Below are 24,901 nucleotides of genomic sequence, written 5' to 3' on the forward strand. Positions count from 1 at the left end.
TTTGCCCTTTCAACTGTTCCTTCTTCTGGTTTCGCTTCTGCTTTGGATTCCTCATTCTTATACTCGTGGCAAATACAAAATCTAAATGAGGCTAGGATTCCCATGGAAGTTTAAGCGTGTTTTGAATGCATCAACATGGTCACGTACTGTATACTGGACTGTACACTGTAATACATAAAGAGCTCAGTGGTAATGGTGGAATACTTGCTCCGATTGCAGAATCCCAGGAAGGAGCCTGTTTACCTCTCTGGCTATGGTGTGGAACTGGCCATTAAGAGCACTGAGTACAAGGCCAAGGATGATACTCAGGTGAAAGGTGAATTTATAAATTAGACCGATGCATTTTCTTTAAATATGAGTTAAAGAGGAACTTGTTTCCTTAATGAAAAAGAGTAGATTTAGGAATACGTTTGAATCCTGGTTCTGTTGCATCTGAGTTGGGTGACATGAAATAAGTTCTCTGTGTCCTAATTTTTCTTCTGTAAAGTGCGGATAATGATATGTGCCTCTTACAGTATTTGTGAGGGGAAAATAAGGTGTATAGGTAAAGAAATTAGTACAGTTTTTTGCACTCAAATGTTCAATAAGCAGTAGCTATTGTTATTGACAATATATAGTTCATAAATAGTCAGTGCGAAATTTTAAACATCCTATAATTAATGAACGATATAATGTTTTTTATTATTTTCTACTCTTGGAACAGTTGACTTTCTATACTTCTGTTGTCATACTCTAGAGTTTTGAATTATTTCAACCACAAGTTTTATGTATAGTTTTTTAAATTTCTTTTGAGCTCATTTTCAAAATAAAAATGATTGGCTTGGGTACACGGAAGATAGCCTAGTAACTCATTATTCTGTTCTCAATAATTCTACTTATTATTAAGTTGCCTGGTTGTGAATTCTTCAGAATTTTGATATTAAAAAATCTATTCATAATTTTAAAGGTATCAATTTTGAAAATTTTCACATATAATTCTCCGAAGTTTAAGGGAAAAATATATTCTCACTTTATCCAGGAACATAGGATTTATTAAAAATATATTTGTTCTGCCTGTTTGTTACCATTGCAGAATGTTAATTGAGGTAGTCAGCATTTTAAATGATATCACAATTTTAGGTGTTCCTATTTTTTTTTTTAATATTATTCAGGCTTTATGAGGTTAATAGTATTTTTATTTCTAATCTGAGTGATTAAACATATATTTTCTGTACTTTTATAGGAACTGAAGTAAACACCACAGTGATTGGTGAAAATGATCCTGTTGATGAAGTTCAGGGATTCCTTTTTGGAAAATTAAGGTATATATGTTCTTTTGGGTATTGGTCTTATTCTCTTTAAACCTTCAGACTTACTTCAATTATAAACACCATTGTTCTTATTACCATATCAGTTATAGATCTTACAACAGTATTTTATATATATAACCTGATATGAAGACATTACCACTTAATTTATAGTACAGTTTATGATTTCCAGTCATTCTGAAGCACATATTCTTAAATGATGCTCTGGCTGCCTGCTTATGGCTTAAATTGATTTCCTATTTTGAGCCTTGCAGTTGATAGCATAAAGGTACATGCCATTTTCGATTCATGTAGTAGGAGAAATCTAATTGTTTCACCCAATTTTTTTCCCAAGAAAATCAAATGTATTTTAAGTTAGAGAGGTCATAGTTATTTACTCATGCTAAACATAGTCTGAAAAAAATGCAAAAGAGGTATAGCAGGAGGTATAGATTTTATACATGTTCAATTGAAATACATTTTAGTATCTGATCTATATGAAAGAGGATAGAAAATGGGGTTTTTGAAGAAAATTTCATAACCATTTTATGAAAGCATCGTAAGATTTTATAGTTGAAAAGTCTTCTTATTGCAGTTATTTCTGATAAGACTTGATAATTGTTTAGAGCCCTAAATTCTGCTTAACTTGGAAATCTTAATTAGGACATCTGTAGTGCGCTGATTTTCTTCTTCTCTCCTCTTCCTCTTCCTGCTTTTCCTCTTCTTCCTCCTCTTCCTACCTCCTCCTCCTCCCTTCTTTCTTTTTTAAAGAAAAGGATCATGTAGAAATATAGAAATGATATGTGTAGGCCCAGTTTTATATATTTCAGCTTTAACATTTGGCCAAGTGAAATGACTTAACCAGACTAACAGTTTAGCAGAGATGACTTAGTTCATGCTGAATTACCATGGACATGTTGAGTTCGTCCTGTGCACATGTACCTGTCTTTGTGTTTAACATCAGCTTTGGCCTCATTAGTGTGCAGTCAGGTTCCATTTTTTATGGGCCCCAGGTTTCCAGAATTCCTTTAAATATTCACTTTTTTTATGTTTGCTTTTTGGGTAGTATTATGATCTCGGGTATTTACAGCACTAGGAAGTATGTAGAATATTGAAGACATTTACCTTTTTGAATATTCAGAATAGTTATTTAGCTATCTAAAGTAATGGGACTTTTTTTTTGATATTTTTATCATGAACAAGAGTTTTTAGTAACTGATTGGAAGTGAATTTGTTGGACGCTGAAGGAGCTGAGTAAATATTTTACTTTCTGCATGTTGTATTTAAGAAATTTTGAGTTTCTAGCATTTAAAAGAACAGAATGACTCTACCAGCCATCTGTCTGTCTGATCTAAATGATGTATCTCTGCTTCTGTTAACTTCTGTTGTTCTAGCTTTAAGTAGACTGCACTATATTTCAAGATAAAACTAAACAAAATCCATAATCTTGATTAGCTTGAATTATATTCATGTGGCCAAAGGATATATGAGCATGTAGCTGAAAGAAATTCATTTTGAGACCAGTAGCAATAAATATCCGTTTTACTTTGAGAAATAATAAAGATATAGAAAAATATGAATAATAACACACCCAGATACTTGCCACCCAGAATTGCTTTTATGTACCAAAGAACTATTTATCAAGTTTTTTCCCTCCCAACATACACCTTCTTTTACGTAAAAACAAAGAAAGAAAGAAGGAGGAAAGGAAGAAGGTGAGTAAAACACTATAGGTAGAGTTAAAGTACCCTTTGTTCCCTAGTCCCAGTTCCATTCCTCTCCCTCCCTGCAACATAGAGAATCACTGTTGTAGTGATTCATTATTTAATCTGTAGATCTTATAGTTTTTAAATTAACTTTTACATTTCTATATTAACTTATTTTTTTAAGAAACATAATTATATTTGAATTTTTTCTGTATATTATAGGAATTTTTCTAATGATAAGAGGGGCAATCATGAAGAAGAAATTGGAGCCAACTTTTAAGAGCGCTTTGAGAAATAAAAGACACATGAAAAGGACTGATTTTCTGTTTCTTTTCAGAGACCTGCACCCTGACCTGAAGGAACAGTTGAAAGAACTTAGAAAGCATCTTGTGGAGAGCACCAATGAAATGGCACCTTTAAAAGTTTGGCAACTGCAAGGTAATAAAAATAAAAACGGGAATCACTGGTCTACTTTTTGACTAAATTTTGTGGTATTAGAAAATATAAAATTTGAGTATAATTGTATTTATTCATGTGATTCTGAGGGTACCACAGCTTTTAAAGATAATGTGATTAATTATGATTAATCAGAAAAGAAAGGAGGAGTCTTTCTGTAGACAGACAACACTGTGTAGAAATAATATATGTAAATGAGTACCATATCTTTCTTTGTGTGACCAGATACATAAGATTGTATATAGATTATGTATTTGGTCACACAAATATTAGAAACATATTTCTCTTGGTCTTTATGTGTCTATATGTATACATTTATTAAAGAGCGTATCTACCCCGTGTTAGAGGCATGTCAGTGTGATAGAATGTAAGTGTGCTTTTCTGATCCAAAGAACTATTATTTGAGGTGGATTTATCCTGTGCTAAATGTGTTAGTATATGCCCAAGTGTTTCATGCAGGTAGATCAAGAAATGGTTACAATAAATATTCTGAAGTAAATAAAACCAGAAATGAAACTATGGGCACTCTGAAATGGTTGCATTCTTAATTACCAAGAAAATAGTAGGAAGTAAATGTGTTTTTTTCCTATTTCTCATTACATTGGAGTAATACATTTTATATTATATTTGACATTGTTGCAGATCTAAGCTTTCAGACTGCTGCCCGAATCTTGGCCGCTCCAGTTGAATTAGCTTTGGTGGTTATGAAGGATCTTAGTCAAAATTTTCCTACTAAAGCCAGGTAATATAGAGTAATAAGGTTTTGAGGCATTTTTCTGAATATATGCCTAATTATCTTCATGTTTATATACAAAATGAAGCAGTTAAAGTATGAAAATGCTTAGAAAATAAAAGTTCTCTCACTACCAGCAGCACACTGCTAATAGTACACTCTGAGAGGTGGCAGGACTCTGCATTGTGTTGTTGAAGAGACCCGTCTTGGTTGTGTTCCTGGCACTGTATTTCCTAGTTTTGTAAACTTTGTAAATAAATACTTTCCTCAGCAACGAAATGGAAATAATGATACCTGCCTTCTGGAATTGGATGAGTCAACAAAATCAAAGTATGCAGATGTAACCAATCTAGGGCCTCCTATGGATGATAGTGTTTTTCTTCCTGAAGTGTTTCATATATATCATCTTATTTAATCTTGATGAAGGAAATACATTATAGAGCCTGTCTTGTTTATAGTGGCAGAATGAGATTTTGAATGCAGCTTTTCTGATATTGCTTTCAATTGTATAATGACCCTCCAGATCTCATAAATGCAAGGCAAAATTATTATAAAAGCCAATTTTTTAGAGACTAATGACTTAAATAGTGTCAGTCTTTCTTGAGTCACTGAATGAGATATTTCGACTTATGAGCTATTTTGTAAATAAACTTGTTAATTTGATTAGTCTTGAAAATACTTATTAGATAGGACTTATACATCACATAATACATTCTCCTTTAGTCCAGCATGCTATTGAAGATATACATGTATGATTCCACCTCTACCGTAAGTGTTTAGATAGGACGAGCAATCTGTTACCTTAATTTATTTAACATTATTTTAGCCTGTAGGCTGTAGAGATCATATACTGGAATAGAGTTACATGTATTTAATGTAGATCTTGGAAATAACTGCACTTGTATTAAAATACTGCCATTACTGCATCGTATCTTGTAATGAAAAAAATATACACATCTGAAAGGAGAAATGTATTTATCAATTATAAAGATTTACGGTTTTTTTTCCATTTAGTTTTTTTGTAGTTTATTGAGCAATTTGTTGTTTTGTACTTAAATTTATCAAATATGTATCAAATATTAAACCAAACACTGATAATGTTTTTATTTCCTTAGAGCAATAACAAAAACAGCTGTGAGTTCAGAACTTAGAACCGAAGTGGAAGAGAATCAGAAGGTATTAACTAACAGAAAAGAGTGGTCTTTCTGTTTTGTATTATACCTTTAAAATGAAGAAATCTGAGTTAAATCAGTGCCATTAATAGTTTTAATCTCCTTTTATCAAAGATGGTGGTATTTTGATTAATTTCTGTAATCTTTTTTATATTTTTAGTTTTTAATCAAAGTCGAATATGAATATAATTCAAAGCACCAAATGGTGCCACCAGTTTATTTAGAAAAATGGCACCCCCTTAACACATCTCACTCCCTATCATGGCTCCCTTCCTAGAAACATCTGCTTTCAACTCTTAGCTGATTCTTGATATTTATCTCCAGACTTCTAGGAGGCTTAAATTGGTACTTTATTTTTCAGTTTCAGACCTTCTGTTTTGGCCTCCTATTACAAGTATGAAGTTTAACTTTTTTTCACTGACCCTTCTCCTATATGTACCACAACTCCATATTAGCATTTTCCCCATCACTTTACTTTCTCTATATTTTTATGTCATGATTTTATCAAATTTTTTTTTTAAAGACGAAGCAACCCTTGGTTGACCTCACAGATTGCAAGGACCTTGTCACCTTACAATCCCTTATTTTTTATTTTTTATGCCTATAGCACCTGGTCTCTCATCCAAGTACTAACCAGGCCTGATCCTGCTTAGCTTCCGAGAGATTTTATCAATTTTTGATTTGCTCACTATGTATTGGGTGTTCTCTATATCTAGAGCATATCAGTTATCCTGGGATCTTTCTTTAACCTCATTTATTGGACCTCCTATTTCTTAGATTTCCAGTCTTCTTTGTTTTTGATTTATTCACTTATTTTGGTGCAGTAAATCATTCTTCATGAGAAAAGTTTCATGCAAGATAAAATCAGACTCTGCGAAATCAATTTTCCATTTCTGTTTTTATTGATCACTTGGTTAGGTATAGAATTTTAGATTGGAAGTCATTTAGAAGTTTGAAAGCCTTGCCCCTGGTAATTTTGGTTTTCATTGTGGCCATTGAGAAGTCTGAAGTCTTTGTATGAGATTGATTTTTCTTTCTGGAATCACCTAGGATATTTTCTTTGACCCTAGTAATCTGAAATTTCACAATGATATGCCATTTTAAAAAGTCTCCAAACTGTTGGGTCGTTGGTGGACCCTTTAAATCTAGAAAATCATTTTATTTCGTTTGGGGAAATTTTCTTAAATTACTCATTTGCATTTTCTCCATCTGGTTTCTCTTTTCTGTTTTCCTACAGCTCTTCATTTATTTTTAAGTTTCCGCACCTTCTTGACTAGCATGGCCTAATTTTTAAAAATCTTTTTTCCCCGCTATTTCTCAGATTCTTTTGTCTTTTATTTTTAGACTTTCTGGAAGGATTTTTAACCCCATTGTTGAGATTTGTTCTGTAGTTGTCGAAGTTTTAATTTTCTAGGGTTATTTTTCTTCTTACATTCCTCTTTTTATAGTGTTCACATGTACACAGTGGTACATGTGTGTATTTTCTTCTCTCTGCATAGTCTGTTTCCTCTTAAGTTGCCTTTCTTTTTGTCTTGGTCTCTTGTCTCTGATGTTAGAGGCTTTCCAAGATGTCTGGTGATCTGTGGCTAGCTGCTCATATTGAAGAATGAAGGAGTCAAAAGCTGATTGAAAGCCCTAAGGATAAGCCTTTTTGACTGTAGGCTATCCTGGAATGGCCATTTCCTAGGAACCCCAGTGACTATATGTTTAAATCTTTCCCTTTGAACTGTTCAGTCTCTAGAAAAAGGATCTTTTAGACTTCTACCTGGAGGGTGAAATCTGGCTGCCAAAGATGTAGAAGCCCAGTAGGGAAGAACACTCAATAACTTATATTCACTCCTCTATTTTCAGTGTAGGATCTCCACCCTCAGTTGTGCTTAATTTCCCATAGTTCCAGATTCTCTGTTTCATTCTTTCCAGAATGAGTCTCCATTTTTTAGCATAATAATTACCCCCCTCATACATGCATTCTTTGTGCTGCCAATTCCTTGGATTCTTGTCGGCTTTTTCCACTGTCAGCCTAGAATTCAGCTTTCTCAGGATTGCGAAGACAATCCTTTTTCTTTTCTGGTTTCTTTGTTGTGGATTTATAACTTTAAGAGAGTCCCTTGTTAAAAACTGACATTTTAAGAGAGTTTGAAAAGGAGAAAAAAATGCTTATGTTCAATTTACTATCTATACCCAAGATTTTCTTAATTTTTTACATATATTAGTTACTTAAATAGACCTGAGGAAAAAGTACACCAAATATATCTCAAATATTTGCTAAATTGAAGAAATCTATAATGGTTTTTATTTACTTAATTTTATTTTCCAGGATAACAATATCAAATGTTACCTTAATTTAGCCTCTACTAGGAAGATAAAACATTAAATTATACAGGCTATATATTGGTATTTCTTGAGTTTATTTTTTTGAGTAAAATCTTTTATTAAAGTATAAAATACAAAAATATAAAACAAATACAAAAACATGCACAGAATTTTAGTGTGATAAATTTTCAGAAGGCGAACCCACCTATGTTACCAACATCCAGATCTAGAAATAGGTATGAGCTATATTTACCAGCTCAGAGTCTTTCTTATAGTCAAAGTTGCTGTGCTCGCAGCCTGGGAGTGAGTAGACATGGAGTTTTCCTCTCCTGTGTAAGAAATTCTAATTCTCATTGATGCAACTCTTCATTATCCTCTCATTTTGCTTGCCATTTAATCCGGCAGGGCAAAGAAGCATACGCCATGGCCTCCTCTTTTGTGTTTTTCCCATGTAATACTATATCTTAAAGTTTATTTCTCTTAGTCCACTGACTACTGGGAATGAAAGGAGCTCAGCAGTCCCTGTCCTTCCTCCCCTAGCCCTAGGAGAACCAGGGTGGCCACCATCTTAGGGAGCAGCAGTTGAAGACCTCCCCTCACCCCCGACTCCTGCTCCTAGGCTAAGTCTTGGAGAGCTAGGTTGCATGTAGGTGTTATCCTTAACATAGCCACTCAAAGTTTCTTAGTGTGCTTTACTTTGAAGGTTTAAGGGAAGTGTAAGGTTTTGAAACCCTTTTAGATTAGATCCCTGGACTTCATCAAGAAGGCCAAGCTGTTAGTGACTGCTGTCACAACCTTGGTTGGCATCGCAAACAGAAGGCCCTTTTTATGAAAAGCGACCCTCAGCACTTGGTTTATATGACTCCCCCTCCCTATTATAAGAAACAGTTGTAATTATTGTTGGAAGTGGGGAGGGATGGAAGGAAGAAGGGAGGAGAGGTATATGCCACATAAACCAGCTATTTTATTACAGTGAAGTAGATGCTAAGAAGGATCTGTTGGAGTACATAAAAGATCTTAACCCAACCTTAGGGTTTCCTATGGTACATAAGAGGACGTCAACATTTGTACATATAATAAAGCCAGAAACATAGAAATTTCTGTTAAGCATTCTTTTCCTGTTCCTTAATAATTTTTTTTTTTTTTTAATATTTTAGTATTTCAAGGGAACTTTAGGATTACAGCCTGGAGATTCAGCACTGTTCATCAATGGACTTCATATTGATTTAGATACGCAGGATATATTCAGGTATGGATAATATTTGAAACTATGAAAAGTTTTTATAAAGTGTAGCTCCTTGCGACGCATTTAGATTATTGTACTCCTTGATGTGGCATGTTGCAAAGCCTGATGGCTTACCGGGCCCAGTGAGTGTCTTTGGGTAGGCCCATGTTTTGACTGGGATGGGTAGAATGACACTTGGCCATTTTTTATCATAATGTACATTTAAGGCCAAAGTGTCTTTTGAGAATGCCCTTTTAGAAGTTATAGTTTTTCCTTTTAACCGTGGAAGCAGAAAAGAGCAGCTTCTTTTGCTTCTGGGAAGGTTGTGAAGTGGGTTTATTCAAAATGCTGCCTCTGGTGTCTCAGAAGGTGTTCTGTTTTACATGTTATTTGAATACCTACCTTTTTTGTTTTGTTAAAATGTGATTCAGGACGAAATTGCTCAAAATTTTCTTCATGAATTTTTGGAGGAGGGTGGTGGACAGTCAGGTGGAATTCACATTTTACCCGTGGGATTAAAATTGACACAGTTAACAGTATGGCTTCGTAGTAAAAACAAAAGCTATTGCTAATGCTTCTGAAGAAGCAGTTTCTACAGTAAGATATTTTCACATTAATTATTTTAATTGAGCTTTATGTTCACATACTGCTTTACAGAGCTACTGAAAATTAGTAAAGTACACTTTAAAAGATTGCCCATATTTTTTTTATTTCTTATTAAAAAATATATCTATATATATAGCTTGAATTTTTCAGAGTGTTTTAGAGGGACTAGAAGTAAAGTCTTCATCCTGTCCTATTTCTTCTTTGTGTCCCAGCAAACCTCTCTTGGGTGTGAGTTTCTCCAGACTTTTTTCTGTGGTTATATGTATGTGCCTGTGTAAATTGATACTGATATTGAAACATATATTAAACGTATATAATCAATTTTTTTTTTGGTGTTTTTTAATAAACTCTTTATTTTGATGTAATTGTAGATTCATGTGCATTTGTAAGAAATAACAGGTTCCTGTAGTGGTTTTTAAAAACATGCAATGTAAAACCCAAATTTAGGATTATTTCATCCTCAAATTGTATGTTTATATTTAGAGACAATGCATGTGTTAAGTATAAATAAAGACGAACCAAGAAGCAAGTTGTACCTGCTTTGTTCTACATATTTGACAAGATGAAGCAAAGGGAAAAGCTCCCTTTTTGGATTTCTCAACCAGTTTGATACAGAATTGAATTTAAACTGATAATTTTTTTTTCATGGCAAGGATTTTTTTTTTTGAAGGTTTTTCTACTAAATACTTTTTTTTTTTTTTTAGTCTGTTTGATGTATTGAGGAACGAAGCTCGGGTCATGGAGGGACTGCATAGACTGGGAATAGAAGGCCTTTCTCTGCATAACATTTTGAAACTGAACATCCAGCCCTCCGAGGCTGACTATGCTGTAGACATCAGGAGTCCTGCTATTTCAGTAGGTATTCTTTTAGAGGGTCCATGGGCATCTGGCCAGGCATTTTGTTATGGTTTCACACTTGATTTTTATGAGAAGTAAGTTGTTCCTGCCATCTCTTTTATTGGCATCAAAGATTTATCACAACTGCTTATGTGGGGCTATGTGTATATAATAAAGTAGGCTCATTAATGCTCCAAAAAGTTGAGTTCTTATGTTTAATATGGTTAAGGCAGTGATTTTTCCACTTTTCTTTCCCCCTAGGATTTAGCTGAGTATCTCTTGGGAAAGAATAATTAGTTTGTATTTTCTCAGTTGCATATAATTCTTGTGTGATTTTGTTAAAAATATCAATTTTTAGCTAATAACCTTAGAAGGAATTTGATATTTTATATGTGGGGGATTTATATGGGTTAGTATCTCCTGTACGACATCTGAACCTTTTGTCTTCTCATCTATAAAAGAGAATGGAGGGAATAGAGCTATCTTGTGCAGTTATGATGAAGGTGAAATCAGTATTAGAAGTGTGCCTAGCACACCCTTGACCCTCTAGTCCTTTTTTCTTGGTTTCTGTACTGCATTTATTTTAGGGAAATATTTTTGAAAGAGAAATGTAGAATATAGATAGTCATTACTTGAGTCCTTACTTGGTGATGTAACTACTGTTTTGATGAATACTGTTGTGTTGATTTTGTTAAAAATGTTTTTATTTATTTACTTATTTATAATTTGAAGCTCTAATTGGCTTTATTAAGCAATTCATGAATCGGGCAGCAACTAGAAGGGAGCTCCTGTTAAAATTTTTTTAATTACAACCATGTGACCTGTTGTCATACTTACTAAATGTTAATATTTAACCATTTTGTGTCAGATCTATTGTTTTCTTGGGAGAAAAATATTTTAGTCAAAGCCCTCTTTATCTTTTTCCAGTTCCTCCTCTATGCTCTCTGCAGATAATCCCTCTTCCAAAGTTGGTGTTCATTCTTCCTATCCCTTGATTCATCATTTTAGTCCCTACTGTATGCTTTAAAATTATCAGTATCCTACATCAGTTTCCTTTATTATTCAACAGTTTTTTCAAGGTTGATACATATAGATTAGTTTTATCATATCATCTTTATTTTATTTCTTTTTAAGAAATCTTTTATACATTCATAGTTTAAAATTTAAAACATACAAAAGAGTACACATTAACATCTCATCACCGAGCTATCCACTTTTTCTCTCCAGAAGCAACAGGTATACTGTATCTTTCCAGAAATATTCTATGTTTACACGCTAATATAATATTCTATGTTTACAAGGTAATATACATTCCCTTCCTGCCCTTTTTGTATGAACGTTATATACTGTTTATTTACCCAGTGCTCTATTTATGGGCATTAAGTTGTTTCTAATTTTTTGCTGTTATGAGCAGTACTATATTGGCTGTTTTTTGTACCACTCTCTTTGTGCAAACATGTCGAATTTATTTGGGGTAGAGTTAAAACTGCAGTACTTAGTGGTAGGATAGTAATAAAGTAATAAAATCTTCAAATTTATTAGGTCTTCTTCTATAAAGTGACTGTTCCAGACACTAGCATTAGGTGCTCTGTATCTTTGCCTACTCTTGGATATTGACAAACTTTAAAATTTCTTTCAATTTAATGAGTGAAATTTTATTGAGATTTTAGTTTATATTTTTCAGATGACTAGTGTTAGTGCATATCTTTCCTTGTGTTCATTGACCATTTGAATTTCTTCTGTAAATTTTTAAGTCATATTTGTGACTCAATTTTACTTCTCATTTGTTACGTGCCTTTTTTATCGATGTATTAGATTTCTATATGTATTCTTGACACTAGTCCTTTATTGCTTTTGTAAGTTGCAAATATCTTCTAGAGCTTATGTTTTAGTCACTCATTTTTCTATTTGATCTTTATATTTTTGAAAATGGTCTTTTTCCATGTAATTTTTCTTAAGATAATTTAAAGTATTATTTCTGCAAATGTCACTAACGATGGCTAGAGTGTATGCAGCATGTTGTGTTATTATTTTTTTTCTAGTGGATCAACAACCTGGAGGTCGATAGCAGATATAATTCATGGCCATCTAGTCTACAAGAGTTGCTACGACCCACCTTTCCCGGTGTTATCCGGCAGATCAGGAAAAATTTGCATAACATGGTAAGTAAAACTCCTTATTGTCTAGCCATGAACTCTTTCCACCTTGCCTTCTCTCCTACCTCTTTGTCATATCTTGAATATTCACTTCTTTCCTAGCTGCTCCTCCCCACCACTACCACTACTGTATTCAAACTGAAAGGGTTTTGAATACACTGAAATGTAGAGCTGTGAGATGTCATTGTATAAGGAAATGTTCCTTACCTTTACCTCAAAGATTCATACTCTGTTATTTTAGTGTTAATGTACCTCTTTTTAACTCAGAAGATGAGTATGTTGCTACTGTTTTTCTTGAATACTTTAATCCCTAAAATTTAATACTTCAGTTTATTCCCTTAAATATATTTTTCTGTCATTTCCTACTTTTAGTCCTTATTTCACTGCTTTAGAGAGATAGAGGAGTTGGCCCTCTTTTTCCCTCTCATTTCTTTCTCTTCTGTATGTAGCTCCTAAAGAGATAGGGGCCAGTTAGTGTCAAGGTCAGCTTTCACAGAACTTGCTAGGGAAACTGTCATATATACTTTCCTCACTCTTGAAACCAACTTTTTTCCTTCCCAGTCAACATTTTAATATTTCTCTTACCATATGTATGAATTTAGTAAATGAGATAATATTTTTTAAAGCACATGAGAGCTTAATACATGATAGCTATTATTGTCTAGAAATTGAGTTCTAAATGAATCCTTAATTCAGAGCTCCTTGGAAATCTAAGTTTTCTAAAATGGAAGTGTTAATAAAACTTAGGTTTTGTTAGGTATATGAATAGGTAAATGAATAGGTAATAGCAATCTGGGTACAGTTCCCATGTTACTATCATAGGACCATGAGAAAATCACTTATCCGTTCAGTACCACATTCTTTGAACATAAAAGGAGGATAACTGCTATTTGTATAATTCCTCTTTTATGTGGTTCAAGAGTGGCTGGAAAAAGATTGCCTTCAAGTATAAAGACTAAGGGCATTTTTATTAGCCTAGTGACATTTTAATAAGCATTCCATGTGTTCCTTTCCTTCTACAGGTTTTCATAGTTGATCCTTCTCACGAGACCACAGCAGAGTTGATTAGCACAGCTGAGATGTTCCTTAGCAATCATATACCACTAAGGTAACACTGGTGTTGATTTGATGATATATCTAATTTAGCTGAAGTTTTGTTTGTCATTCTTAAATGCAAGTCTGATGCTACTGATTCGTAAGATAACTAATAGTGGGGATCGTCAATGGCAGTTCTATCTTTTGCTCAGTATGAAGCCAGTATCTTTTGGTAAAGAATTTGATTCTCAATGGCAGTTCTATCTTTTGCTCAGTATGAAGCCAGTATCTTTTGGTAAAGAATTTGATTCTTTGGTAAAGAATTTGATTCAGAAGCTTACCACCACTGAATTTTTAATAAATAGCTCGTGCAAAAATAGTTTGTGATCTGACCTTGCTTCTCAATGAAAAGGAATTTTCCTGAGTGTCCTCATCACAGAGCCTGTTTCCACTTTTAGTGGAGAAGAGTTTGGCAACAACTTTTGTTAGACTGTCAAGGACAAATGTATAGTATACAGCCTTTTGTAGGTACAAACAGACACATTTATTTCATTTGTGTTGCCAGATATACTACTAGGGGGTACTTGAATGACTGGATTTCCACTGTGCCTTTGAAGAACAGTGTTTTAAGGTTTTACATAAGTGCTAAAATATTCTCATTTACATTGTGAATAATATCTGATAATTCTATGTGTTGACGAAATTTGAATTCTTAGAAAAAGTGAAAAAGAAATTCTTTGGATAATGAATGTTATTGTGTATTCCATACCTAGCACTGAGCTAAATTCTGTGAATGGTATATAAGCCACATTTCTGCTTTGGAAAAAATACTGTGCATATTTTCAGACACTTTAAGAAGATATTTGATCAAACATTAGGTTATTTCCTATTAATTATAAATACTTTAGAATTTCAAGAAAACAAAAGATTACTGACTGAGATATTAGGGAAGGACAAAGGCTTTATGGAAAAGTTGAATTTCAGATACACTTTGAAGAAAGTAGAGGGTTTTCGTTGATGAGAAAGCAGAGATTTGAGTTTAATGAAATTTTTCATGTAAAACATGAATACCACCTTGTTAGATGGAGGAATAAACTACTGGATTATAGCAAGAGCTATATTTTAATTAAACAAGTAGGCTTATGCCACACAGTAGGCACTAATTAAATATTTATCAAATTCCAGTGAGAGAAAAGAAGAGGGAATGGGGTCTTCAGATTGCAGCGGTAGGTGAGACAAAGGCACTTAACTCGCAGTAGAGAGGCATGCTGTGAATAGTTGGTGGAGAACCCCGGGGCTGTTTTACTCTGTTTGAGTTGATGTGTTTTATGCACTAAGGTGTTGGTGGAGTCTAGGAGAGGAAGGGACAAATCTGAGAGACTCTCTACTGATACTTGATGAGAGATTGAGAGAAACAGAAGTCTGAATTTTGGAGCTTAGCTAATGAAACTGATGCCTTTTCTAGAAATTGGAAACTTGGGAATTACTTTGTTGAGGAGATAATTAGGCTTTAGCTGTTATTTTTGTTTTCATGGGAATAATATTTAGGTCATTTCTGCCTGGAATCTATTCATGATTTCTGTCATAAATGGAATTTTAAAAAAGAAAGACAGTTTTCATCTAAAAACAAACCCTGTCACCACCCTCATTCATTTTTACACATATTGTACGCATACCTCCTTGATGTTCGATATATGTTTTTATTTTCTTTTTCTATTTTTAAGCTATGCCTTTTTTAAAAAAAATAATTAATAGACGTATTTTTTTAGAGCAATGTTAATTAAGCTGTATTGATACATTATTATTAAAAGTCCATGGTTTATCTTAGAGTTCGTTGTTTGAGTTGTACATTTTATGAGTCTTGACAAATGTATAAAGACATGTTTCCACCTTCACAGATTCATACAGATTAGTTTCACTGCCCCCAAAATCCCCTGTGCTCCACTTATTTGTCCCTCCCTCCCTGCAGACCCCTGGTGACCACTGATATTTTTATTATCTACATGGTTTTGCCTTTTCCAGAATCATGACTTATGTAACTTTTTCAGATTGGGTTCTTTCACTTAGCAGTGTGCTTTTAAGGTTTGTCCATGTCTTTTTATGGCTTGATAGCTCATTTCTTTTTATCACTGATTAATACTCCATTATATGGATATAACATAGTTGTTTTTTTTTTTAATCCATTCACCAGTTGACAAACATCTTTGTTGCTTCCAGGTTTGAGCAATTATGAATAAAGCTCTTATAAACAGCCAAGTGCATGTTTTTGTGTAGATATAAGTTTTCAGCTCATTGGGTAAATACCAGGGAACATGATTGCTTTATCTTATGGTAAATGTATGTTTAGTTTTTTAAGAAACTGCTAAACCGTCTTCCTGGTGCCTGTGTAGACTTTTTTGCCCATTTTTAATTTTTTTTTAATCATGAGTTTTAAGAGTTCATTGTATATTTTAGATATCAGTCCTTTATCAGATAATGTATTTTGCACAGATTTCCTGCCAGTCTGTGGCTTGTCTATTCTCTTAATAGTTTTTTTTTTTTTTTAAGTGAGGCAATCTTTGGTTGACCTCACAGATTTCAAGGACCTTGTCAGCTTACAATTCCTTATTTTTTTTACTTTTTATGCCTATAGCACCTGGTCTTCCTAAGTGGTCTCCCATCCAAGTACTAACCAGGCCCGACCCTGCTTAGCTTCTGAGGTCAGACGGGATAGGGCTTGTTCAGGGTGGCATGGCCGCAGACTTAACAGTTTCTTTTGCAGAACAGAAGTTCTTAATTTAAATGAAGTCCACTTTATCAATTCTTTTTGTCATGGAGCATGCTTTTGATATTAGATCTAATAAGTCACTGATAAACCCAAGATCCTGTTCTGTTTTTTAGGAATTTTATAGTTTTGTATTTTGCATTTATGTCTGTGATCCATTTCGAGTTCATTTTTGTTAAGGTTATAAGGTCTCTATCTAGAGTCATTATTTTGCATGTGAATGTCCAATTGTTCCAGCATCCTTTGTTTAAAAAGGCTATCCTTTCTCCATTGAATTGCCTTTGCTTCAGTATAGGCTAATAGCCTCTGCTGGCCAGTGCAAGGTTTTTTGTTTTTGTTTTTGTTTTTTTGCCAGCCTATAATGAATGTGTAATGGTATCTCTTTATGGTTTTATTCCTTTATTTAAATTTTTAAACTAATAACCTTAACCTTGGTTGTAGCTTTTTGACGAAGGACAGTAGTAAATGTTTTTATGCTTTCCATTTACCTATGATTCTCACTGCCTGTGTTAAATCTCAGTCCCCCCACCCTATATATTTTCACATTCTGAAAATATATAGTTTTCATTTAAAAACAGAACAAAATTTTTTTGTAAAACTGATTCAGGACAGGGCAAATTCCCCTGAGTGGCCCTGCACTGAGAGAAAAAGGTTCTTGACTGAGTGCAGGAAAGAATTCAAGTGCCTGCTGGAATTAGAGTTAAAAAGAAAGTTTGTTAGAGAAGGACAGAGAAAAAGACCAAGACAGAAGGAGCAAAGACAAGAAGAAGCAAAGACCGAAAAAACCTGAGTGTTTGGGGAATTCAGTTTATATATCATTCTTAGTTTCTATGAATTATAATTTAAAGACACCCATTTTCCTTTGATGGTATAGGCATACAGTGTGAAAGGTAAGAATATATAGCTTGAAAGGCCTTCTGGCAATTCCCAGCCATTACTCCATAGGTCCCCTTGCCCCAGGATTTTAGCCATAGAAAATGAATGATTGTGTTTATTCTCTGTAGGGCACAACTTAAAGACTCTGTTTTTCTGTTTTCCCTTCATGGTGTGGGTAAGTGGTTTGTTAGTAATCCCAGCAGAAATCTTCCTTTGTTCTGCAGGTTTCCTTGTGGTTTGTGGTTTGACCTTAGGGAGCATCAGCATATTGCAGACTCTGAATATAGCTTGATTTAACTTTAGTTCTCTTGCCTCCTTCCTATATTAAAACTATAGCAATATTTGTCATGGCAGTAAAGGCCTCATTTCACAGTGTGGAAACGGTTTCCTTTAACAGTCAAAAGTCTAAGCCACCTTTGGGAACTTGCTTTTTTATTTTGTAAGTGATGGAAGCCTTTGCCAATCATAGCAGACTAGGATGTGAACCTGTGTTTTTCAGTAGAGGTTAGTTTTCCTTAATTAGCTACAATATTTGTGTGGAGTACAAGGATGCTATTCCTTTTAACTGGTTGCATTATTTGAAATAAGTTTCTTTTTCCCCTTTTTCCTCTCCCTCAGACTTGGCTTAATCTTTGTGGTTAATGATTCTGAAGATGTGGATGGGATGCAAGACGCTGGAGTGGCTATTCTGAGAGCATATAATTATGTTGCCCAAGAACTGGATGATTATCATGCCTTCCAAACTCTGACACATGTATGTTTTCATTTAAAATAACAGATAAAATTTAAATCTGACTTAATGTAAGAAAGAATATGTGGTAAGGGGATTTGATATTTTTGTAAAGTAAGAAATTATTCACACAAACTTTGTGTTTTATATTTCAAGAGTTGGCCTTTACTTTATTGATTCATCAATGTTAATAATAGATTGCTGTGATTTCAGCTAAGATAATTTTCTTTAGGAGCCTTACTAATGTATATTAGTCTTCTGCCTTCTGCAGATATTTGAAAGCACTAATTAATGCAGTTTGGTAAATGAGATAGTCTCTACTTGGTTAAAAAAAGTTTGCTTTTTTCACCCTTTAAGACCATCATGAACTTTTCGTTAGGATTCAGTTTACTATTCAGGTCATAAAATTCTTATTGTCTATTTTCTCTATATTAACTGGAAACTTGGAAATGCCCTAATTTATATATATATTTAAGATACTTGCTTAAGTTCAAACAAAGAACTCTCCTCATTTACTTGGGTTTTTTTTTCCATTTTTGAATATAAAAAACTTCATATTCAATAAATTCAAAAGAAGTAACAGGTCTTTTGTTTACAGATTAGTGGTAGTTATTGGAAAATTATCTTCAAAGCAGTTGGTTTTTACCACTTTTATTTTACCCATAAACACAATGTCAGTCTGCTGTTTATTATATTTGTTATTTTTATTGCTTAGAGATTTAGTCAGAGGCATTTTTTATTAGTTAAAATGTGCATTTATTTATTCAGCTAACGTTCACCAAAGACCCACCATTTACCAGAGCTGATACTAGCTGCGAGGGATATAAAGAAGAATAAAATGTTACTTCTGTCCTCAAGGACCTTACAGTCTAGTGGGGACACCTCCACACAGATGATTTAGTACAGGAAGCACAGCTGGCTATGGCAGCACTTAGGACCTCACTCCGCCAGAGAAGTGGGCATTTTTATGGAGTGGGAAGTTATCCCAGCTGCATGTAGGAGGAAAACGAGTCATTTGAACAATAGCTGCAAATCAAAGGTAGTTATTCCATGTTGTTAGTATGACTTGATGAGATTACTGTAAGAGCAGAGTGGAGAGGGGAACCTGGTCATTGAAGCCATTAGGCGGGGGAACAGGTATCCAGTCACAGAGTTAAAATGCAATTAAAAACATCATTCTGATGCATATATGGAGATGGATCTGGTGAAGGTAGAGAAAGTGGCAGGGATACTAGTTGTCGAGCTGTTGCTGTGATCTCTGTGAGCAATGATGGTGATGGGAGTTAGCAGTAGGTCTATGTAGAATGAAATAAGTTTAAAAGAAGTTGCCGAGGATAATAAGTGTTTTAAAGTCTGCTTTTTGAAGTCTCCTCCCCTACCCCCGTAGCTGTGTGAAGGAAGGGATAATCTGAGCCTTATTTTCTTTCTTGTTTAATAGCAAAAGTAAGAATAGATATATTGTAAAATTTTTGAAATTTTTGAAATAAAGTTTTGTTTTTAGAATAATATTAAAGTATATCAATTAAAAATTTTTTTTGTCTCTCCACTCCCTAATCCTGCTCCTTAAAGGTAGCCACTATTAAAAGGTTGTCTTGTATCCTTCTAGATGTTTACGTGTACATATTAAACAGTTTGTTGTAGTTTTATGTCTGCTTTTTAAAAACAAGGATTATGCCATACATATTTTGCAACTTGTTTCCCCTAAACAGCAGGGACGTGAGTTCTTATTTCAAGGATTACTTATAAATATTCAGATTTTTAAAAAATTAACATTTTTGCATTTGGGACTTAATGTGAGTATAAACTGGATTAGGTCATTTTAAGAACATGTAGTCATCTTACATTAAAAACTACATATTCTTAAAATGATGCATGGAAAAGGGAGAATTGCTATTCCCATTTGACCTCATTTGACCTTTTAAGAAAAATAGCCATGTTTTTTTCTATGTTCAGAAATCTTTTATAAAAAACACTCTGGAACTTGAATTTAAAAGTGTAGTTGGTTACCTAGTTTTTCTTTCTTCAGATATATAACAAAGTAAGGACTGGAGAAAAGGTGAAAGTTGAACATGTGGTCAGTGTCCTGGAGAAGAAATATCCATATGTAGAAGTGAATAGCATTTTGGGGATTGATTCTGCTTATGATCAGAATCGGAAGGTAAAAAATTATTTGGCATTTCTTATTTGACTACAATACTGTACTTTTCTCACCTCTTTTTTTTTTTTTTTTTTTAGGTTGTCATTAATAAAGGTGGTGGTGGTTAAAGTATTTAGGTACTTAGCATTTAAAAATTTAGCAACCAAATCACTTTTTTCTGTTTGCAAATGTAGTTTATATTTCAGTTTTGTGAACAGACCCAGTTGATCATTAGTGAACATACAGCTCAAATGGGGAAGTAAGAGTGTGTGCATTCTAGAGAGTAGCTCACCATTGTAATAGCTTAGAATGCTTTAATAGCAAGTATTTGTTGCTATTAACTTGGTTAATTTAGATTGGTTAAGAGATCTCTTTCTATAAATTGATTCATGTTTTAGAGGGATTAGACAAAAACTATTTGGTGAGAACAAAATGGAAGGACTTAACAACTAGAAGAACTTAACTAGAGACATTTCTGAAATACTTTGAAATGAGGAATAAAGCTTTAATTTTAAACACATATATAGTAGTACGGAGTAACTTCTCTGTGCCAGCCCTAATAATAGAGGATCGAACAGGAGATGGTGTCTATACTTGAGGCATCATACAGCCTGTTGGGGAGTGACACACAAGAAGAACAGTAAGGTATTGGTGATTGTGAGGTTAGCAGTGTTTACACCTTGTAGGTGGGAGGCTTGGAGGAAGGAGGGACAGCTCTTCCAGTTTGAGACAAGGTGATTGTTGAAGGCTTCCTAGAGGTGGTGACACCTGCCTACTCTGAATTAAAATTTTTGGAGTGATAACTGTGAAATCAAAACAAAATAAAACACAAACCGATAGGTTTATTATATGTGTAATTTGATATTGAATCCAAAACTAATTAAAATATTGGCTTTCTACCAATACTTTTGAAAAAGTAAATTCATACCAAGAGCTAGCGGATCTGTGAGGGTGACAGATGGTTTGCTTTTTTCTTCTTTATTATTTTTGATTATGTGACTATGATTTTGATTTTTCTTACAGCCAATGATAAGGATTCCCTTCCCCCCTGGCAGCTTTACTGAGATATAATTGACATGTAACATTGTGTAAGTTTGAGGTGTACAGTTTGTTGATTTGATACATGATTACCATGGTAGTGTTAGTTAACCCCTCCATCACCTCACATAATTACCATTTATTTTTTGTGGTGAGAATATTTAAGATTATATAATTTTCAATTATATAATATAGTATAAAGTATAATCATTATACTGTACATTAGCTACCCAGAACTTACTCGTCTTATAACTGGAAATTTGTACTCTTTGACCATCATCTCCCCATTTTCCCATGCCTCAGCCCCTGACCACCACCATTCTACTTTTTCTGAGTTCAGCTCTTTTAGATTCCACATATAAATATTTATCTTTCTCTTTCTGACTTATTCACATTAGCATAAGCCCTCAAGGTCCATCGATGTATTCCAAATGGTAGGAGTTACTCTTTCTCTTGGCTGAATAATATTCCATTCAATTGCTGACAAGACACTTAGGTTGTTTCCATATGTTGGCTATTGTAAGTAATGCTGCAGTGAACATGGAAAGAAGATATCTCTGAAATCCTGACTTTATTTTCTTCAGATATATAACCAGAATTGAGATTGCTGAATCATATCATAATTTATTTAAAAATTTTTGAGGAACCTCTGTACCATATTCTTTCATGATTGTACTATTATACATTCATACCAACAGTACACAAGAGTTCCCTTTTCTCCATTCTTTACCAATACTCGTTATCTCTTTTTTGGTGATAGCCATTCTAACAGGTATAAGATGAATCTCATTGTGGTTTTGACTTGCATTTCTCTGATGATTAGTGACATTGAACACCTTTTCATGTACTTTTTGGCCGTCTGTATGTCTTCTTTGGCACAATATCTTTCAGTTCTTCTGATTTTTTAATCACACTTATTTTTCTTACATATTTTGGATATTAACCGCTTATCAGATATATGATTTGCAAATCTTTTCTTCCATTTCATAGGTTGCTTTTTTATTTTATTATTTCTTTTTCTATATAGAAGCTTTTAATTTTCATGTAGTCTCATTTGTTTATTTTTGCTTTTGTTGCTTATATTTTTGTTGTCTTACCTAAAAAAATCATTGCCAAGACCAATATCAAGGAGCTTTTTCCATGTTTTCTTCTAGGGGTTTTATGATTTCAGGCCTTATGTTTCAGTCTTCAATCCATTTGGAGTTAATTTTTGTGAGCGGTATAAGATAGGAGTCCAATCTCATCCTTCTGCATGTATTTATCCAGTTTGCCTGACACTGTTTATTGAAGAGACTGTCCTTATCCCGTTGAGTATTCGTGGCTCCCTGGTCAAACATTTGTTGACTATATGTGCAAGGGTTTATTTCTGAGTTTTTGTTTCTGTTTCTTTGGTCTGCGTGTTTATTTTTATGCCAGTACCATGCTGTTTTGATTATTATAGTATTATAGTATGGTTTGAAATCAAGAATTATGCCTCCAGCTTTCTTCTTTCTCAGGACTGCTTTGGCTATTAGGAGTCTTTTTCGATTCCATACAAATTTTAGTTGTTTTTTTTTTTTTTTTTCTATATTTATGTGGAAAATGCTGTTGGAATTTTTATAGGGATTGCATTAAATCTATAGATGGCTTTGGGTAGTATGGACATTTTAACAATATTAATCCTTCTGGATCATGAACATGGGATATCTTTTCTTGTTTTTGTATGTTTGTGATCTTCATTTTTTAAATTCAAAATTCTGTAGTTTTTGTACAAGTCTTTTACCTCCTTGATTAAATTTATTCCTAAGTATTTTATTGTTTTTGATGCTATTATGAGTAGGGTTCCCCACCCCCCAGATATTTTTTTGGTGGTGTGTAGAAAGGCAAATGATTTCTGTATGTTGATTTTATTTCCTGCAACTTTACTGAATTTGTTGATTATTTGAAATAATTTTTTTGGTGCAGTCTTTAGGATTTTCTACATATAATATCATATCATTTGCAAACAAAAGGAATTTTAATTCTTCCTTCCTGATATGGATGCCTTTTATTTCTTGTTCTTGCTTGATTGCTTTTGCTAGAACTTACAGTACTATGTCGAATAGAGTGGTGAGAGTGGGTACACTTGTGTTCTTGATCTTAGAGGAAAAGGTTTTATAGTCTTTTACCTTTGAGTATGTTAGCTATAGGCGTGTTTTATACAGCCTAATTATGTTTAGATATATTTCCTCTATACCCAATTTGTTATTTATTTTTATCATAAAAGGATAGAGTATTTTGTCAAATGCTTTTTCTATATCACGATTTTATCTTTCATTCTATTAATGCAGTCTATTACTTTTATTGATTTGCATATATTGAACTATCTTTGCATCCTAGGGATAAATCAAACATTATCATAGTATGTGATCTTTTTAATGTGCTGTTGAATTTGTTTTGCTACTAATGTGTTGAGAATTTTTGCATCTATATTCATCAAGGATATTGGCCTATAGTTTTCTGTTCTTGTAGTACCCTTATCTGTTTTTGGGATCAGGGTACGACTGGTCTTATAAGATGTTTTTGAAAGTGTTCAGTCTTCAGTTTTTTCGGAAGAATTTGAGAAATACTGGCATTAACTCTTCTTTAAATGTTTGGTAGAATTCACCAGGAAAACCATGTGGTTCTGGGCTTTTCTTTATTGGGAGGGTTTTGATTACTGATTTAAACTCCTTACTCATCAAAGTGTTCAGATATTCTATTTCTCCATGATTCAGTCTTGGTAGGTTGTATATTTCCAGGAATTTATCCATTTTTTCTAAGTTGTCCAGTTTGTTGGTACTTATGATTCTTTGTATTTCTGTGGCATCAGTTGTAATGTCCCTTCTTTCATTTTGATTCTGAATTTCTTTTTTCATTCTAGCTAAAGGTTTGTCAGTTTTGTTTATCTTTTCAAAAAACTAGCTCTAAGTTTCATTGCTCTTTTTTATTGCTTTTTTCTAGTCATCATTCCTTTTATTTTTGTTATGATGTTTATTTTCTGCTGATTTCTGATCTTTATTTCTGCTAACTTTGGGCTTTGTTCTTATTTTTCTAGTACCTGCTGGTGTAAAGCTAGGTTATTAATTTGTGGTCTTTTTTTTCTATTTATTTATTCATTCATTCATTCATTCATTCATTAGTTTCAGGTATACAGTACATTGGTTAGACATTTATATATTTTATGCAGTGATCCCCCTGATTACTCTTTCACCCATCTGGCTCGACTCATAGCCATTAGAGTACTATTGAGTGTATTCCCTGTGCTGTACTCTACATCCCTGTGACTATTTTCTAACTACTGATTTGCACTTCTTCAACCCTTGACCCTTTTATCCCAATCCCCAACCCTCCTACCCTCTGGCAGTCACCAGATTGCTGAGGTCTTCTTATTTTTTATAATTTTTATTTTTCTGTTATAGTTAAGATACAATATTATATTAATTTCAGGTGTACAACATAGCGATTAGAATCTAACTCACAAAGTGATCACCCCAATAAATCTAGTACCTATGTACCCCCATACATATTTATTACATTATTGACCGTATTCCTCATCCTATATTTTGTATCTCTATGACTATTTAGCAACTACCCATTTATACTTCTTAATCCCTTTTCCCTTTTTCACCAACACACCCCCAAGCCTCTTCCCATCTGGTGACCTTCAAAATGTTCTCTGTATCTATGAGTTTGTTTCCATTTGTTTATTTTGTTCTTTAGATTCCACATGTACGTGAAATCATATGGCATTTGTCTTTCTCTGTATTACTCCATCCAGTACAACCCTCTAGGTCTATCATGCAATATCTTTATCCATCCCCTTAGTTTTAG

The 24,901-nt window shown here is 33.6% G+C and overlaps 1 protein-coding gene and 1 pseudogene across 3 annotated transcripts in view; one reads left to right on the forward strand and one right to left on the reverse strand.

The window, feature by feature from the left end:
• The window catches only part of UGGT1 (UDP-glucose glycoprotein glucosyltransferase 1), a 117,809-nt gene that overhangs the window by 22,572 nt on the left and 70,336 nt on the right, over positions 1-24,901 (forward strand). For all 3 annotated transcript variants that reach the window (XM_025050896.1, XM_006917733.3, XM_025050897.1), the window contains exons 7-17: positions 220-316; positions 1,223-1,301; positions 3,330-3,430; positions 4,091-4,190; positions 5,297-5,357; positions 8,824-8,915; positions 10,202-10,352; positions 12,377-12,496; positions 13,513-13,598; positions 17,784-17,919; positions 19,922-20,053. In XM_025050896.1, coding sequence (XP_024906664.1) covers positions 220-316; positions 1,223-1,301; positions 3,330-3,430; positions 4,091-4,190; positions 5,297-5,357; positions 8,824-8,915; positions 10,202-10,352; positions 12,377-12,496; positions 13,513-13,598; positions 17,784-17,919; positions 19,922-20,053 — 1,155 coding nt within the window. The remainder of the gene's footprint in view (positions 1-219; positions 317-1,222; positions 1,302-3,329; positions 3,431-4,090; positions 4,191-5,296; positions 5,358-8,823; positions 8,916-10,201; positions 10,353-12,376; positions 12,497-13,512; positions 13,599-17,783; positions 17,920-19,921; positions 20,054-24,901) is intronic.
• On the reverse strand, positions 16,149-16,267 carry LOC112484593 (annotated as a pseudogene).

Source organism: Pteropus alecto, unplaced genomic scaffold (assembly GCF_000325575.1).
Source record: "Pteropus alecto unplaced genomic scaffold, ASM32557v1 scaffold607, whole genome shotgun sequence".
NCBI classification, from domain to species: Eukaryota; Metazoa; Chordata; class Mammalia; order Chiroptera; family Pteropodidae; genus Pteropus; species Pteropus alecto.